The sequence below is a fragment of the Gymnodraco acuticeps genome, unplaced genomic scaffold (genome assembly GCF_902827175.1).
Source record: "Gymnodraco acuticeps unplaced genomic scaffold, fGymAcu1.1, whole genome shotgun sequence".
Lineage (NCBI taxonomy): Eukaryota > Metazoa > Chordata > Actinopteri > Perciformes > Bathydraconidae > Gymnodraco > Gymnodraco acuticeps.
The window spans coordinates 37,958-58,123 of NW_022991207.1; the positions used below are offsets into that span (position 1 = coordinate 37,958).

Genomic DNA, 20,166 nt, shown 5'->3' on the forward strand with positions numbered 1-20,166 from the left:
GTGTGTGTGTGTGTGTGTGTGTGTGCTATGGTAATCAATCACTCATCTCATTCTATTCTTATTTACTTGCACTATTGTATCTGTGTTATTGTGTGTCTCTGTTGGAGGAGCCTGTGACCTCAGATCCTCATTGTCATATCCAAACCGTAGCTACATGCCAATGAAAGCCTTGAACCGTGTGACGCAGGCAGCTTCAGGTGGAGCTCAGGTTTCTCTGCTGTGACGACACGCTGCATTCCTCCAGCCTAACGACGCTCTAACTCATCGACTGTCTTGTTTCCTCTGGGTTTTGCGACCTGCCAATCAACGAGCGCCGCCTCGAGGCTTCTTCCTACGAGGCGATGCTCCCTCTGTTCTGACGCAACACATGTCAACAGAGCGTGAGGACAGGAAGGCGTGGAGGACGATCCCCGACACGGAGCAACGTCACACGCCCCAGTGATGATGCATGGAAACAGAGACCCGGCTCTTCAGGACAAACCTTTCTCTACGAAACCACGATTTGACTCAGTGGGCGAACGACGTCCAGGTGATGCAACTAGGACACTTTTCTGCCCATCTCCGCTGCTACTGCACTGAAACTGTACTTTGAACACTTTAAATATATTAACATTTTAAACTGTATACCCCGGCTATCTAGGCCCTTTTTGTTTTGTTTAATGTCACATGTCACACTGTGGGAAACGATATTTCTGGATGTATAACACCATTTTTGACAATAAAGCTGACTTTGACTTTTGACTAAAGCCAATGGTGCATTCAGGGACTGCTCGGATCATCCCAATTCCCAATGAGGGTGCTCAAGGGCTTTAGGTGTTGGCAGAGAATAGGCATGGCCGATTATAACAAGGGCTGCATGTATTCACTCTCGCTTTATTGGCAAGTCCCATATTTGAATTGAAGTGACAGAACATTTGTTAAAAGGCAAAATATGCTAAAACATAATTTCTATATTAATATTAAATATTCTACAGACTTAATAAAAGCTGTTTGTTTGGTCCAAATCCTCTTTAAACGTGTTATTAATCATGAGTCAACAATAGTATATAACTAAAGTGTTTAATTGCCTTTAATGTGGTGAATCGTATCGTTATATAAGTCGAAATCTTGCGGCCCAAATCTTATCATTAAAAATGTACTTTTGTCGTTCATGCTTCTGCAAAATGACCCTGAACCCTTTGAATATATATATTTGTAAATAATATATTTTCTATTTTCTTTTCTTGTTTATTTGTAGTTTTGTTTTATGGTCTTTTATGCTGCTGCAACAAAAACTATTTCCCAAATTGGGATCAATAAATCTTATCTTACCTCTTAACTCGGACAGTCCGGTACCAACACTTCCGTTGAGTTATTTTCTGACTTGACGAGGTATTTACGATATTTTCTACGTCAATTATTTGACTTTTAAGATTATTCCGAAGCTAGTTCATGGTTTTGATTCGCTGCAAAGCTTTGGGTTTTTCTTTGGGCCGTATTACTAAAGAGTAGAATAGTGTTTTTGTCTATAAGATGTAAAAAAGTGAACGAAAATGTCCTATTTTGTCCGAGGTGGGGAGATGAAATGTCTTGGTTCTCACTTAAATATGACGTGAAAAAGAAAGGAAAGCATGTTTTCTACCTAGAAGTGGTCGGAGACAGAAGCCTGGGCGTCTCTGGGTAATGTTTGACCAAGTCGGCGTCAAATCTTTAGATCATTTCAGACTTTACGAACTACAAAACGGAAAAATAATGTTGCATCCGAAATGTAAGAGTTCTCCTTTGGCCCGTACTACACTCTTCCACTAAGTCTCGTGGGAATCACAGAGGTTTTGGGTAATCCTGCAGACAGACAGACAAACAGAAGCTCCTTGTTGTTGTTGTTGTTGTTGTTGTTGTTGTTGTTGTTGTTGTTGGCTTCTCCCTTTACCTTTGCTGATGCTGAGTGTTGTTGTTCTCCTTTGGCCCGTACTACAACCTTCCACTAAGTCTCATGAAAACCAGACGACTGGTTTTTAGTAAATCCTACAGACAGACAAACAAACAAGCTCCTGGTTGTTGTTGTTTACCTTTGGTGATGCTGAGCGTGTTGTCTCCGCTGGCCACGAAGTCATAGAGAGCCACGAAGAGGTTTGGGTCGCTCTCCGTCGCCCCCAACAGGTTCTCCTTGGAACTCCAGCGCACCGCCTCCGTCAGGAGAGAAGAGTCCAGGCCGAAGGGCCGGTGGAGAGCTTCTGGAGGAAGAGGAGGAGGAGGAGGAGGAGGAGGAGGAGGAGGAGGAGGAGGAGGAGGAGGAGGAGGAGGAGGAGGAGGGAAGGAGAGGAAGAGCCGTTAAAACACATGTGACTCTAATGATGAAGTTGCGGTTTCTCTGACTGATTTGATGGAGATATTCACGACTTTGGGAATGATTGATTCTCTCCATCATTTAATAACAGAAACTCGTCCCAGGGCAATACGTGGAGCGTGAAGAGTCCCAACACGTGGAGCTGCAGCCAGTGATCGCCTCAGTATTGATCACTCTGCTGAAGAGTGGAACAAATCTACAAAGATTCTAAAAAGGCTAAAGAGGCTTTTCTGAAACTGTTGATAAAAAAGTATAAAAATCGAGGAAGAAAGAATAACACAGTGTGTAATTACATGTTCGTGAAAAGGGTCACAAAAAGCTGCACCAATACAACAAATACATAATGAAACTGTTCAGGTTTCAAGGCAACACCGACGTCCTCTGACTGCAGACTGAATGATATCCTGAAATACAGAGGAAGACAATTCAGGTTCAACGATAAGAACAAATAGGAAGGAAAGTGAATTTGAAGTTGTGAGATCACGACAAAAAGCTGCCCAATTAAAATCAAAACTTCATGGTTATCAGGTGATTTGACCCAACACTGATTTCCTCTCACGACTGAATGATATCCTGAAATACGTAGGAAGAGTCGAAGCAAAACAATAGAGTTCAAATAGACAAGCGAGTGAAGCACAATCTGCAGAAATCAGGTTCTCTACTAAAACACTGATGCCCTCTGACTACAGGTTGAATTAAAATCTTAAAAGATAGAGATGTCCCGATCCGATCACGTGATTCTCAAAAGAAAAAAATCGGGGATCAGGATTTTTTTTTTTTATTTTTTTTTTTTTAACAATTATTTTATTTAATGTTACAAAACAAAAATGACAATGACTTATTTTTGTTTTAAAATGACACAACATCATGGATGTGTTGCTTCTGTTGGGCTTGTTTTCAGACCTGGTTGCTTATTCCTCTCAAAGCAACAGAGTGGGCGCGGTGTCTGATAGCAGCAGCTAACGAGAGGCTACGTCCAGCTGGTGACTCGGGACGGAGCAAAGGTCAGGAGTTTGGAAGTATTATGGAATTGAAAGTGAAGGCAGTGTAACAGCCAGATGCAATGTTTGTTTCTTGTGTGTCAGTCATCCACACCAATCAGAAGTGCTGTGCTCCACATGTACCAGCCATTGTTAACCAATCAGAAGTGGCCCATGATAGAAGGTGACAGATTGATCCAATCACCTGCCAAGTGCTTCTGAAAGTGCCTGCCCTTTCCAAATGGCTTCCAACGGAGCTCTATATGGTTTCTGAGTCAGGTTAGCAACGCTCCATCACATGTTTCTATTACAGGGAGAATCTTAAACTGAAGCTCGACTTTAAAGCAACGGAAGTGTAGTTCTTTCACTCGTAGCTCGGGCTGCGGGGCGCTGGAGACGGGAGCACGTTGATGCGACCTTCCTAGCCGGAGATATGGCCGCATTTTACAATAAACTTCCGTTGGGTCGCTTCAAAACAAATATCGCAATTCGAATCGCAATATTTGTCGTAACGGCACGGAAACAACCGACACTTTCAGAGACTTTCAAAAGGAAAGAGAAACGGCCCCAGAACCGTGACAAGCCAAAAGAATAGCAGCCAAGAGAAAAGACAATAACATAAGTGTAAATATAAAATAAGTGTAAATATAGGTTACAAAGATCAGTAGGAAAGGAAGTAGACTGTGGGATCAAGCAGGAAAAACAACGCAGTGATCCGACGTCACTGATGTCCTCTCACTAAATATATAATAATAATCCACCCTCCGTGTTTCTACCTGCGTCTCCAGGCCTCGGTCTGAAGCCGGTCTGCAGGGGTTTGCCGCTCAGCGCGACCCACTCTTCCTCAAAGCTGCTGCTGGCCTGCAGGCACCTCAAAAGCATCACTTTATTTAATCCTCTCCTCGGAAAGAACGCGTTATCGCCGGCTGCTCAAAACCCAAACCTTCCAGAGCAGGTGAGATCTGAGGGGAGGGGGGCGTGCAGGTGAGCTTATACAGGGAGAGAGGGGGAGGGAACTACTCTCTCTCTACACGAGAGATCACCATAGCTACCACACACACACACACACACACACACACACACACACACACACACACACACACACACACACACACACACACACACACACACACACACACACACACACACACACACACACACACACACACACACACACACACACACACACACACACACACACACACACACACACACACACACACACACACACACACACACACACACACACACACACACACACACACACCCACACACACACACACACACACACACACACACACACACACACACACACACACACACACACACACACACACACACACACACACACACACACACACACACACACACACACACACACACACACACACAGCTGTTGCTGCATGTCTGAACAGCTGCTGAGCGAAGGGAGAAACTTTGAAACAGAAATTGAGTTTCATAACCTGGTTATTCTCGTCCAACAATAACTTGCAATTGGAAGCAGTGACTCAAACAATACCTTGAGGGGTTTATAAAAATAACATCAAACAAGGTGTGATCTGTGTCAACAGGAAGCAGCTTCTGTAATCATACAACTCTGTTACTGAACGTTTTGTGTTTACTGCACATTCTCCTGCTTATTACACGACTACGCACAAAATGACCTGTTGGGAAAACACTGAATGTCCTCTTCCAACATGAGAGTAGCATGCTAACAAAGGTATCAACTGTAGCTGTGAACATGACAGGATGTGTGATTACCTAGAAGAGCATCAGGACTGTTTGAGGCAGATGATAGCTATGTGATTAACATGATGATTCAGCCTCTATGGAGAGAGACATCAAGCATGCTCATTTCTGACGTGGAGCTAATCTGAAGTAAACATTGAATACTGCTTTCTATTCCTCCATCTTGTGACGGTGTAACTCCCTCTCTTGATATCAGCATGTGAAGGACACTGTTCAGGAACTAGTTGATGCTCTGTATGTGATGACTCCTTCCATTCTGGAGAGGATCACAGACACATGGATCCTGAGACTGAAGATCAAACCGGGGACCAGGGAGATGTTTCTAACATGAACCAACGACTTGACTCACAGCAGGGGTTTCTCCACACAGATATAGCATGACCTCTGTGTCTCTGACGTTGTTAATAAGATATATCAATTCTCTTGAGAACTGTAAACAAGATGTGACGTAAACAACAACGAGACGTAAACAACAACGAGACGTAAACAACGAGAGGTCGGAGCTCCGTAAAAACAAAGCAGTCTCTGCCGCCTGACGCTCGGTTTGATGCTCAGATTTCTGGAGGAATGATCAGTTTCTGAAGAACAGAAATGTTGTTTTCTGATCACTTTAACTTTTTACGGGGAAAATCTGCGTTTTGATTTGAGGCGCGGTGCTCCTGTTATCCGGGGCAAACAAAACCCTGCATATCATTGATTTGAAATGATCTTATTATTGTGTATGTGTATTGAATGTATATATGTATGTTCATATGTATGCACATGCACATTTGCTATTTCAAACAACCCCTGTGTACTTTTCGTTTTTATTTTATTTGATTAAAACTGTACTTGTATTATAATGTGACCCCAAATAAATAAAGAATTAAATAAATAAATAAAATGATCTTATTGCTTCGAATAAGAAGAAATGGTCCCTTCCACTGAACTGGCGCTACAGCAATGTAACTGAAACTGACGGCAACTCTCAAGGCGGTCCTGTCTTCCTGTCTTCTTCTGTTGTTCCCTTTAATGTTATCTTAAGGGAGGCTGTGGCGCAGTGGGTTGGTGTTGGATCAGGGGAGCACAGGTTCAAACCCCACTGCAGTCAGCATGTCGTTGTGTCCCTGAGACTCTTCACCCCAAAGTGCTCCTGTGGGGATTAACCACAGTATTGAGTATGTGAGTCGCTTTGGAGAAAAGCGTCGACGAAGTAACATGTCATCTTCAAATGCTTAGTGTCTTAGAGAAAGCATCTAAATGGTTAAACTCTACTTGTTATGAAACAAAGCGATGATTTAGAGAACAGAAAGAGACAACGTCAGGGATTTAGGAGAAAAGCCTCAGTCTTCTTCCGGATTTTCTGCTGACGGAAACTAGCAGCTCCAGATTCAGGAGGAACCAGGAAGCTATGATTCACATCCTATCTCACAACTCGAAACAGAACAGATCTTCCTTTGAGACTAATAGATATACGTTACCCATCATGTCATAGGGCTAGTTTTAGAACAACGTCAGGTAACACTTTATATTAAGGTACACTTATTCACCATCAACTAGTTGTTCATTAACACATTAGAGTCAAACTGCCAGCTTATCAGTTATGAACAAGACTTCACTTTCAAATAGGGAACATATTCTGAGTTAGAAAAACCACATTCTGAGTTATTTTGACACAATTAACACTTTTAGTTTCATGTCTTGCTGCATAAGAATAGATCATATTTGTTAGGTGTGATGAGAGAATGCCTCATTAGGCCCATATTGAGCACATTAAGACCCTAACTCACACGTGTCAAACTCGAGGCCCGGGGACCAAATCAGGCCCTTGGTGGGTTTAATTTCGGCCCGCAGGATAATCTCTAATTCCTATTAGATCTGGCCCTCCGGTATATTGCACGCACACCTTCTCTCCATCCTGAGGGTCTCCTCAGCTCAGAGCCTGAGCCCAAACATTGATGACCTTGAGATGAGATGCCACGTATCTGAGCTAGCATCACAGAGCAGCACACTGAGTTCAATGGATGCTTCCTTCTGCACTTTCTCTCAGGACAACAGGGCATGTTTGGTTTTCTCTCTGAGGGAATAGTTTTGTCTAAAATCTCTAAATGAGACGTTTTCTTAAAGAAGTTTTGTGCGTTGTTTCAGCCAATGATCAGCGGAGTTTCCTGTCTGAAACTACACAGCAGCAGAAACTATTTAAATGTGATTTTGTGTTAATGAGGTTTCAGCTGTCCATCATCTGAGTCTCCACTCTGTGAAACACCTCAGAGGTTCTTTAAATCTGGACGATTCTTTAAGTGTTTTTGTGAGAGGATAAGACAACAGGGCAAGTTTGGTTTTCTCTTTGAGGGGAATAGTTTTGTTGAAGCTGTTGTTGGCCTGTGGAGAAATGTGATCATAAGAAATGACTCTGGAAAAGCTGCAGATAGAGCCATAAGAAATGAATGCAACTGATTATTTAATGTTGTTTTTATAGGCAATAATTGAAGCTTTGTTAGTTCCAGGTTCAATATGTGAAATAAGTTCATTTCAATAAGTTCTGCAATAAACATTGAACCAGTCCGGCCCTCCACTAGCACCCATTTTTTAATGTTGGCCCACTGTGTGTTTGAGTTTGACCTCCCTGATCTATCTCATGAACAACAACTTCCTTACGTACAATAAATAAGCACTAATTAGAGGGTTATTGAGGACAAACTCTTAGCTAACATGGTCATGTAGAATAAGGCAGAAAGTGTTTTATACTGACTAATAAAGAGCTAATATGAATGTTAATTAACAACTAGTTGGTGAATAAGTGTACCTTAATATCAAGTGTTACCCAATGTCAAGCTAGAAGGGAAGCTGGTGTAAGAGTGTCTGAGACTCTCAATATGATTGAGTCAGGAATGGATATATACAGATATGTTTCCAAAACACCGTGAACGTTGGTCCATTCAAACCTAAAAAGTAAAGTGTGTTTCATTGCAATGTTGGCAGAAAATCACTAAAGCAGTTGAAGGAAAACTGATCTCTAAGGTCAGATAAAGGAGTAACAATCACACTTATATCTGAAATCATTCATCCTTTTAGATTTCTGTTCATTTGAGAATGGAGAAGTCAAACTTGACAGATATTAGACGCCAGGGAACCTCTCAGTAAGTTAGAAAGATGCAAGTGTCCTAAGCTACTGAGACACTTAAAGGTCCCGTGGCACGGCCCTTTCCACTGATCATAGTTCCATCGTTCAGGTCGACTAGAATAGATTCACTTTGTTCAATGTTCCAAACTCACATTGGTTTCTCACAGCATCTCTGTATAGTCTGTGTATTCACTCTCTGTCCTACACGGCTTGTTGGAGCTCCTGCCCCCCCCCCCCCTGTGAGCCCAGTGTGCTCTGATTGGTCGGGACGTTGCGAGGCTCGTTGCTGCGAGGAGCTGACAGGATTCCGGGTCGGCGATACAGCGAGAACAAGCTAAACTCACCCTGAGCACGCAAACACTCACAGCCGAAGTCAAAACAATAAGTGTGGCTTGATATTGAGAAAGAGAAAGGTTTCTAACGCTGTGAGAATGGGTCTGTGGAGAGCATTCCTCCACCATCCCAACTCGTCTATTACCAGCGTTCAGGGAGCTCTTTGCAAGTCAATGGGACTCCCTGTTAGTTAGCCAAGGGATCCTGGTGTGTGAGGGAGCTCCAAGGATTGGTCCATTTGGGACCAATCCGGTCATTTGTTGTTGATCTGGGTTTTCACACGTCACAGAACCCAGGAAGCAAACAATGGAAAAGGAGAAATGTCCAACGAGGCGTTCTGGGGCAGCACAGACAGGTCTTCTCTGTGTTAGAGGTTTACTCGCTACAGAGTGCACTTTGAGGGTTTGTGACTCTGCAGAGCGTTTACATGCAGAACAACCTTCATAACAACAAGGGGACGGGTGACACACACACACACACACACACACACACACACACACACACACACACACACACACACACACACACACACACACACACACACACACACACACACACACACACACACACACACACACACACACACACACACACACACACACACACACACACACACACACACACACACACACACACACACACACACACACACACACACACACACACACACACACACACACACACACACACACACACACACACACACACACAAGTCTCGGAGCTGCAAACAAAGATTTATTATTCTGCAAAGTAAGTGAGAAAGGATGCAGGTGTCCAGATCTAAGCTCCTGGCAGCATCTGGACGCCGGTAGAGGTTGGGCCATGCTAGCTTGAAGTATGGAGTGTTTTATTGCCATGTTGGTGGAAAAGCATCAAGAAATGCAGTTTCCTCCGGCGTTAGTCTGCACCACGAGGCAGACACATGCCATGCAGACAGATCACAGTAATATCCAAACTATTATCACGACACATTTCTCCTTTTCCAGACAATCAAACCCAATATCGTCCACATCTTCACACACAACGCTTGCCCACCTTTGTTTTGGACCAGAATGCATTGCAGCGCGGCGCTGGCAGTCACCTGACTCAGCCACAGCTCCCAGTACATCTTCTATTGATCTGAACCAGTAGATCCAGAGACTCTGAGCTGCTCTGACTCCCAACTGTCGTGCTAATAAAGCTCCAGAGAAAGAGGGATTCGTGAACTTTGTCTTCTTCAAGTGTACATTCTCCCAGAGCTACTTCATCCCAGGCATCTCTAAAAGGAAACGGAGCGCCGGAGACCCCCCAAATAAAGTGTTTGTATCCTTAAATCCACCTCCAGTTACTCCCTGCTGGTTTGGAGGTCCGGCTGCAGAGAAAAGACTTCCATGACTGATGTTATCTGCGGGGAAACGCACTGTGATGGCAGAACGAGCGTGTGGTAAAGAACGGAGGGGAGGAAGGATATATGATATGGAGGAAAGGTTGTGGCATGTGTGTGAAGGCATGGGCTTTACATGCAATGGGAGTCAGGATACGCAGACAAGGAGCTTAGTTACATTTAAAGAAATCAGATTACTGTTATGTTTCTGTAGTGGATTACCAGCAGGATTACAGGGCTAGAACTCATCAGATGTTCTCTCTTCTCTGTGAGCTTTTCTCTGTAGGATAATACTTTAGAATTCTGACTTATTGTCTCAGAATTCAGATTTATTTATTTTTTTGGATTTCTTTTCAAAATGCTGACTTAAAAAAAATAGACCTTTTTATTTGCGGGGAAAAAAAAAAAAATGTTGTGACTTTAATACAAATTCTGACTTTTCCAACAAACAAAAAAGTTAGATTCTCAATTTTCGAGCTTTATTCGATTCCTGGCTTTTTGTAAAAAAATAAAATAAATCTGACTTTTTGTGTTCTGTAAAACTTTCAGTGAGAATCTATTCTGCCTGAATATAACTATATAATTATAACTATAATATAACTTTATGAAATATTTTTAAGTAATTTATTTAATTTAGTTTACGCGTGGCCCTAATCATCTTGTTCAGGGTCTCGATTTATTTTGACTTTTTATTCAATTGTGACTTTTTTCCAATTTGAGATTTTCCTTTTTTTTTTATTCAGACTTTTTCAAAAATAAATCTCACTTTTTTCTCCAAAGTCTCATTTTTTTTTTTTTATTCCTGGCTTCTAACATATTTCTGACTTCATTTACAAATTGAAACTTAATTGAAAAAATATATAATTTTTATAAAATTCTGAAATTCTTCCAAGTTTCGATATTTTCTAAATTCTCACTTTTTATTAGATTTTTTTTTTTTTTACATATTTCTTACTTTTTTAGAAAATTCCGAGAATCAGCTGTTCTCTCTTCTCTATAAGCTGTTCTGTAATACTTTCAGTGAATCTATACTCCTGCTGCTTCATGGTTTTCACTTTCTTTGCTTCATTTGCTCTGTTTTTAATTCAGCAGGTGAACCTACATGTTCATCAAACAGTGTGTGTGAGATAATCGTATTAAACTAAAAGCATTTCCTGTCAGCTCAGATGTTCTTCCTGCTTTGGTAAACTGTAGTTTAGCTCATCCAGTTATGTTTGATATTCAGATGAGATTACTTTTTGCAGGTAACAAGTATTGGTAACGGATTACATTTTTAAAGTTACCCTCTCAACCCTGTGTGTGTGTGCGTGTGTGTGTGTGTGTGTGTGTGTGTGTGTGTGTGTGTGTGTGTGTGTGTGTGTGGTGTATGAGTGTGTGTGTGTGTGTGTGGTGTATGAGTGTGTGTGTGTGTGGTGTATGAGTGTGTGCGTGTGTGTGTATGTGTGTGTGGTGTAGGAGTGTGCAATGCATGACAACAGCAGCAGATGGCTGGTATGGTTCCCCCAAGGGAGAAGGCTGTGAGTGTGTTAGTGTGTGAGTGTGTGTCCAACTGCTGGGCCAACTGTCAGAGCTGCTCCTCTTACATTTCCCATCACCCTCCCCAGGAATGTTTATAATGAAATAGTGATATCATGCAATTTGTCAAAGGTCTTGATTTTGAGGAATCTCACGTTGGACACGAACGAAAACACAATCACTGATTAGTCAAAACTCTGAGGTGCAAATTAATTGTTTTCCTAACGGGATCCAGTTCCATTAAATCGGTTGTAGTTCTTAAACTGTTTCCAAACCGTTGTTGGAATGAGTCAGAAAACCCAGAAATGATTTAGCATTTCCTGTTCCCTCGTCTCAAAGTCAATAGTTTTTTTGCTGGTTTCTGATTCTTTAGGAGTCTCCTTTAGCTTAGCTGTAGTTCCTTTATAGCCCAACATTAGCCGCCTTTAGCTTAGCGGTGGTGACGTGAAGTCATGTGACCGTGCTGTAGTTCCTTTATAGCCCAACATTAGCCGCCTTTAGCTTAGCGGTGGTGACGTGAAGTCATGTGACCGTGCTGTAGTTCCTTTATAGCCCAACATTAGCCACCTTTAGCTTAGCGGTGGTGACGTGAAGTCATGTGACCGTGCTGTAGTTCCTTTATAGCCCAACATTAGCCGCCTTTAGCTTAGCGGTGGTGACGTGAAGTCATGTGACCGTGCTGTAGTTCCTTTATAGCCAAACATTAGCCGCCTTTAGCTTAGCGGTGGTGACGTGAAGTCATGTGACCGTGCTGTAGTTCCTTTATAGCCCAACATTAGCCGCCTTTAGCTTAGCGGTGGTGACGTGAAGTCATGTGACCGTGCTGTAGTTCCTTTATAGCCCAACATTAGCCGCCTTTAGCTTAGCGGTGGTGACGTGAAGTCATGTGACCGTGCTGTAGTTCCTTTATAGCCCAACATTAGCCTCCTTTAGCTTAGCGGTGGTGACGTGAAGTCATGTGACCGTGCTGTAGTTCCTTTATAGCCCAACATTAGCCGCCTTTAGCTTAGCGGTGGTGACGTGAAGTCATGTGACCGTGCTGTAGTTCCTTTATAGCCCAACATTAGCCACCTTTAGCTTAGCGGTGGTGATGTGAAGTCATGTGACCGTGCTGTAGTTCCTTTATAGCCCAACATTAGCCACCTTTAGCTTAGCGGTGGTGACGTGAAGTCATGTGACCGTGCTGTAGTTCCTTTATAGCCCAACATTAGCCACCTTTAGCTTAGCGGTGGTGATGTGAAGTCATGTGACCGTGCTGTAGTTCCTTATAGCCCAACATTAGCCACCTTTAGCTTAGCGGTGGTGATGTGAAGTCATGTGACCGTGCTGTAGTTCCTTTATAGCCCAACATTAGCCACCTTTAGCTTAGCGGTGGTGACGTGAAGTCATGTGACCGTAATGTAGTTCCTTTATAGCCCAACATTAGCCGCCTTTAGCTTAGCGGTGGTGACGTGAAGTCATGTGACCGTGCTGTAGTTCCTTTATAGCCAAACATTAGCCGCCTTTAGCTTAGCGGTCGTGACGTGAAGTCATTTGACCGTGCTGTAGTTCCTTTATAGCCCAACATTAGCCGCCTTTAGCTTAGCGGTGGTGACGTGAAGTCATGTGACCGTGCTGTAGTTCCTTTATAGCCCAACATTAGCCACCTTTAGCTTAGCGGTGGTGACGTGAAGTCATGTGACCGTGCTGTAGTTCCTTTATAGCCCAACATTAGCCTCCTTTAGCTTAGCGGTGGTGACGTGAAGTCATGTGACCGTGCTGTAGTTCCTTTATAGCCCAACATTAGCCGCCTTTAGCTTAGCGGGGTGGTGACCTGAAGTCATGTGACCGTGCTGTAGTTCCTTTATAGCCCAACATTAGCCTCCTTTAGCTTAGCGGTGGTGACGTGAAGTCATGTGACCGTGCTGTAGTTCCTTTATAGCCCAACATTAGCCGCCTTAGCTTAGCGGTGGTGACGTGAAGTCATGTGACCGTGCTGTAGTTCCTTTATAGCCCAACATTAGCCACCTTTAGCTTAGCGGTGGTGACGTGAAGTCATGTGACCGGTGCTGTAGTTCCTTTATAGCCCAACATTAGCCACCTTAGCTTAGCGGTGGTGACGTGAAGTCATGTGACCGTGCTGTAGTTCCTTTATAGCCCAACATTAGCCGCCACCACATCCCTGCACCACTTTTAACAAAACAAAAAAGTAAGATGTTGTTCCACTTGTCCGATCTCAAACCTCATGTTCTGGTTAGTTTGATTGAGTGGGCAGTTGGTCTGCGTGGGGTGTGTCGTGTGCCCGTCCGGGCGCGTGTGTGTGTGTGTGTGAAGTGTAGCACATGTGCGCTCTGAAGAAACGACTGCTTTGTGTTGAGCCAGTTTTTGCAAGTGTGAGGGGCATGACAAGCCTGCAACCCTAAGACAGCTGGAACAGAGGTGACCCTGCCTGCCACCCACACACACACACACACACACACACACACACACACACACACACACACACACCAACACACACACACACACACACACACACACACACACACACACACACACACACACACAGCACACCACACACCACACACACACACACACACACACACACACACACGACCACACACCACACACACACAACCACACACACACCACACACACACACCACACACCACACACACACACACCACACACACACACACACACACACACACACACTTCCTCTGCAGCTGTGTGTGCCTCCATGTGTCTTTAACATGTTCTCTCTCCAACCCTCCACTTCGTGTCAGAGTGTTAAAAACACCACAATAACATCAGCTAATCAAACACAATGCCGATGGTATCTGGAGCCCACGAGCGAAGAGGTGAGGGTGTATTCTTAGCAGCTGGAGAACAAAACACAGCAGACAGAAATAACTGTGCAGAACACGTGGTGACGGAGACACACGGCTGCAGGAAGCGCTGACAATACAACTGAGACAATGCTGAGGATGAGACGACAGTTTACTGCCAAAACCTGTGAGGTGATAGATCAGAAAACAACATGAGACGGAGGGGCTGGCACAGAATGGCTTCATGTAGCCATACATGTAAAGATGGTTGGTTAACGTGAGTGATTTGGTAAGTGCCAGCATATGCAGAAAAACAAGCATAAGGAGTATTAGGAGTGTAACCACATTGCTCACCTTGAAAACACATTGTTTTGGACACCAAACAATAGTTACCCATCAACCAAGAAGATAAGTGCTAAGTGAGGACAGGGAACCAAATCTGTGAAGTAATCGATCAAAAATACAGTAATTACACCCTGAAGTCTTTCGGGGTTTTTCTGCTAAGTGAAAACACCAGATTATGTTGAAAATCAAGCATTTTTCAAAGTGTATATTTGAATTTCAGCATGTTGCTAATCATTTCGTGTACACCAAACAATAATGAACCATTAAGCAAGAAAACAATTGCCAGATGAGTGCAGGAAATCAACAATAGATGAAAATACAGTATATATACCCACAGAATTCCTTAATATAGCCATAGATGTATAGCGTGTTGGTTGATGTGAGTGATTTGATATGTGAAAAGCAAGATTATGTAGAAAATGAAGCATTCTTATAGGGAGTATTATGAGTTTAAGCACATTGCTAACCTTCTTTTGTACACCAAACTATGATTACCCATTCATTAAGACACAGCCGATGCAGTGTTTTCTTTTTATGAAGTGTTTCTATACCATAAACTTTTTAAATATCAAATCCTCAGGAAGACACAGTGTATGTTGACTTTTTTAGAAGAAGGATGCCTTTGTGGTCTTTGTGAGATCAGACGACATTTAGAGTGGATTTCCCCAGGTAAGGCTGCATGAAACTGACAAAAAGCTAAAACAATGGAGCAGACGAGACGTTACATCAGGTGACATCAGATCCTGAGGAAGACTCAGAGAGGAAGAGTCATGGACATTCAATAATGGAATAAAGGAGGGACCTGTTCTCAGTTTCTGTTGATATCACCGGATGAAGTAACTCTTAATCTGGTTGGGTTTCCAGACAGGAAATGTACCTGCAGGATTCTGGCTGCACGTATTGTGATAAAGAACGTTGGATAAAAGCATCAGCTAAATGTAATGAGATTGGTAACTGATGAACCATGTAGAAACAGCCCTTAGTTGTTTAAGCAATAAGGTCACCTATTATGCAAAGAATAGTATAATAGGAGCGCTCCAAGACCCCCAAAGGGCGGACTAAAGACCTCCAGCATGTGTCCCTAACATGTGCACTTGCGTTATTTCCATCATCCAGGGAACCACACCAGTAAATACACCTCACTATGCCCGCTCTCCAAGCCTCACATGGCGGACTCCTGACTACCAGCAGACCCTTTAAACACTCACACATCCATAACCATGCGCACCGTGAGTACCCGGGGTCCCGCACTTAAGCACGCTCCACTCGGACTAAACCGCTCCGTCCACACCTGCCAGAACCTCATGCCCCTGGTAATACTAAAAAGGGGGTGGATTTGGTGCTGCTTCATTGCCCGCCCATCAGCATCCATATGCGTCCTTCTCAAGCGGCAAACTCTGGGGCAGAGCCGGGAGGCCAATAAGGAAGTGCCTCAAACTGCAGTTCATCTAGTGGCCAGTAGGAGCAGTCTGCAGAAGGGAGCCATTTCCATAGACCCCCATGTTAAAATGCCCAACTTAACAGCAGAAATAAACATGTTTACATCGTGGTTCAAAAAACCATATTCTCTGTATAGTTAGATTCCCCCTTCATGACTGCTGTGTGGGGGGTGCATTGTTTTATAACCCAACCCTTTTAGTTATATTAGGTCTTAAAGTGTTTGCATAAATTAGGGCGTGGTCACCTTGAGTGACAGGTCTCTGAAGTGAGTGCTGCTTCTAGCTTTCTGTCTCTCTGCTCGTAGCTCCGTTAGCTCAGTAAGCTCCAGGATGCTACAGGGGCTCAACTGCTCGGCTGATCCCGGGAACACAACTTGAACCCGGACGTGTTTGTTGTGTTGGTGCCTGGTGGAGTATTCTTCATTTAAATATCGGACTTATCTTATGGCTTTTGGAGGTCCCGCCTCGGCTCCGCCTCTTTGCCCTTATTTGGAGCAGGCGGGAGTTAGACTCTGACGTCACTGTCGAGCCGTTAGTGGCCGACTCCGCCTACTTTAGGCTTCTCGGCAACTCTGCAGAATCCTATGGGTGACGTCACGGACACTACGTCCATTCATATGTACAGTCTATGGTCCTTCTTCACGGCACCACCACCCCTTCTGTGGAGGATGTTCTCATGCCCCTGGTAACACTTAAAGGGGGTGGATTTTGTGGTACCTTTAAGAAGTGAAATTCAAGCACTTTTCAAGGATTCCTTTCCAGGATCTTGAAGCCTGTCTCTTCACATCTGAATTGTTACTCTAAAAAACAAGTGCAACAAGTTCACCTTCTGTTGTTGTGAGTAAACAAAGCTGGTTTATGAACAATCTATCTACAGTTTGAGAGACTGTAGAAAAGCTGGAGGCTAGAGAGAGTCCGTTGTTGTTCTAGAGGACGGGACAAAGGACAATAGACTCATTGTTACATCACAAGTGTGCATGTGTGTTTGTGTGCGGACAGGCTTGTTTGAGAGGACGAGTAACAGTTCTGCAGCAGATCTATTGTATACACTCAGTTAGGGCTGCAGATAATTAGCTCTTTAGCACAAACGCAAATCAGCAGAAGCTAATGTTGGGCTTTAAAGGAACTACAGCACGGTCACATGACTTCACGTCACCACCGCTAAGCTAAAGGTGGCTAATGCTGGGCTATAAAGGAACTACAGCACGGTCACATGACTTCACGTCACCACCGCTAAGCTAAAGGTGGCTAATGTTGGGCTATAGAGGAACTACAGCACGGTCACATGACTTCACGTCACCACCGCTAAGCTAAAGGAGGCTAATGCTGGGCTATAAAGGAACTACAGCACGGTCACATGACTTCACGTCACCACCGCTAAGCTAAAGGAGGCTAATGTTGGGCTATAAAGGAACTACAGCACGGTCACATGACTTCACGTCACCACCGCTAAGCTAAAGGTGGCTAATGCTGGGCTATAAAGGAACTACAGCACGGTCACATGACTTCACGTCACCACCGCTAAGCTAAAGGTGGCTAATGCTGGGCTATAAAGGAACTACAGCACGGTCACATGACTTCACGTCACCACCGCTAAGCTAAAGGAGGCTAATGTTGGGCTATAAAGGAACTACAGCACGGTCACATGACTTCACGTCACCACCGCTAAGCTAAAGGTGGCTAATGTTGGGCTATAAAGGAACTACAGCACGGTCACATGACTTCACGTCACCACCGCTAAGCTAAAGGAGGCTAATGTTGGGCTATAAAGGAACTACAGCACGGTCACATGACTTCACGTCACCACCGCTAAGCTAAAGGAGGCTAATGCTGGGCTATAAAGGAACTACAGCACGGTCACATGACTTCACGTCACTACCACTAAGCTAAAGGTGGCTAATGTTGGGCTATAAAGGAACTACAGCACGGTCACATGACTTCACGTCATAACCGCTAAGCTAAAGGAGGCTAATGCTGGGCTATAAAGGAACTACAGCACGGTCACATGACTTCACGTCACTACCACTAAGCTAAAGGTGGCTAATGTTGGGCTATAAAGGAACTACAGCACGGTCACATGACTTCACGTCATAACCGCTAAGCTAAAGGAGGCTAAAGTTGGGCGTGATGACGTTTAGTTGTCTCATTTAGACACTTGTTAGCAACCTCCCTTTTTAAATTCAATCAGACCCACGCCTCTTCTACATCCTGGTGATGAAAGCCTCTGAGTAGGTGATTACACACAGGAAACGCCCAGGACTCCGTTCAGCTCCATTCATACTGTCTATCTGGGAGTAAATCCATTAGGGAGTGGACACCAGTCTGAGCCTGAGGATCCTCCAGGAGGAAGAAGGAGCCCTAACCCACTCTCGGGGCTTGTTAGGGTTAATAATGAGCTCTAAGTGAGTCCCTTTGATGATTAATCTGCTGATAAGTGCTGCTTTATGTGACAGCAGAGACGCTGGATGCATATGATGGAGACTTCTCGTCAAAACTACACTGATCTGCTTCATATATAAATGGCAAATATACAGCTTCACAGTCAAGGGGCACATCTTTCTTAGTTTTTTTATGATTTCTTGGGGGCTTTCATTAGACATTATTACATGGCTTAGTTGAATACTCGATTCTGATTGGTCAATTCAGAACACGTGACACGTTGTTAATCCAGAACAGACAGACCGCTGTCAGGGATTTATTGACCGTTGTTAAGGACGCTCACATCTGCACAAAGAAGTCCGTTCGACTTAACTGTTTACGGTTTTGCAGTTTTTTCGAACTGACAAGACAAGAGCGACAAGAAAACAGCGGAGAAGTAACGGGGCAGAAACCCTCCTTGTTACGCAGCGGTCCAGACATAGACATCAAACGGCGACACATATTCAGTGTGCAGTTCCTTTGGCATTAGGGCAGGGATATCTAGATACTTCCCAAGGTTTGACATCATGAAGTGTGCTACTTTTAAAGCAAGCAACGATGTTTTCAAATCTGTAATCAAAAAGCTCCTCAAAAGCGCTATCGAAGCAGTTCCTGCCGTTGCTACGTTAGTTCAAACGGTAACAACGGACTATTTTTCTTAGCGGATGCATGTCAATTTAAATCAATACATCATTTTCTAAATCCACAAAAGCATTTTAATTAATATTGGGAGTCATGTTGTTACTTTGTTGAGAATGTGGCCGTGTGATAAGCGGGAGAAGAACACCTTCATGCCGATCTAGATCCCTCCGCTTGGCGTCGGGCTCCTGATCGGCCTGTCGGTGTTCTTCTCCCCATAATGACCGCGTCGCTGCACATTAGCCTTTACTTAAACCATGGAAAGGGTGAGAGACAGATAAGGCCAGTTCTATATTCTAATTACAAGGTGCGGAGCAGGTATGAAAACCCCAAAATGCCTCGGTTTAGCACTTCCTGTCCCCTGGTCTGGAGGTCAAGGGTTTTCTGAATGTGTTTTTGGTTGTTAGCCTCAAATAAGATCAGTGGTTAAGAGATTTTAATAATACGACCCACTGGCTTTTTGTGGAAGGAACCAGGGAGATACAAAAATACATCAATATAAAATAATGTGACCTGTTTTGGTGCTTAACCCTCTGTTTTTTTTTTGTACATATGGTCTCATAACAATGTGTAGATCCGTGTGACTTCCCTGTAGCCTCAATACGCTGATAGCTTAGCTTCTTATGGAAAAACCATGATGTGACTTGATTGTGCAGCACAGGGTTTTAAAAGCATTTTTACAACAAAACAACAGTCGAACCAACTTGTGAAAACAGGACTCAGACCTCAGAGAGTTAATGACATCATTCAGTCTTTTGGAAATATAAAACATGCATTTCAAAAAAAAAGTGTGTCCGGCAGAATCTACAAATACACACACTAGAATATAGGAAAATATTACAGAGGCGCGATCACAGGAAGTGTCCTCACTGAGATCTGTCTGCTCTTGTCCAACACATTATGCAATATGAGGATGATGCAAAGCGTGTGTGTGTGTGTGTGTGTGTGTGTGTGTCCTCCCCACAGGTACAGAGGTGTGTTCTCTAGACACTCAGAAGTCCAACAAAAAGGTTTACAGAAACACCTGAGGACTAAACTCAATGTCTGAGCAGACAGTGTGTGTGTGTGTGTGTGTGTGTGTGTGTGTGTGTGTGTGTGTGTGTGTATATGTGTGAGTATATGTGTGTGTGAATGTGTGTGTGTTTACATCCT

The 20,166-nt window shown here is 43.7% G+C and overlaps 1 protein-coding gene across 4 annotated transcripts in view; it reads right to left on the reverse strand.

The window, feature by feature from the left end:
• abl2 (c-abl oncogene 2, non-receptor tyrosine kinase) overlaps positions 1-20,166 on the reverse strand; it is a 67,596-nt gene that overhangs the window by 30,566 nt on the left and 16,864 nt on the right. The window contains exons 1-2 of one of the 4 annotated variants that reach the window (XM_034238601.1): positions 4,083-4,275; positions 2,049-2,210 (exon numbers count right to left, since the gene is read on the reverse strand). In XM_034238601.1, the coding sequence (XP_034094492.1) occupies positions 2,049-2,210; positions 4,083-4,188 (268 nt within the window). In that variant the 5' untranslated portion in view covers positions 4,189-4,275. Of the gene's footprint in view, positions 1-2,048; positions 2,214-4,082; positions 4,276-20,166 lie in introns of those variants that run through there. The other 3 variants (XM_034238599.1, XM_034238598.1, XM_034238597.1) reach the window with 3 other exon arrangements.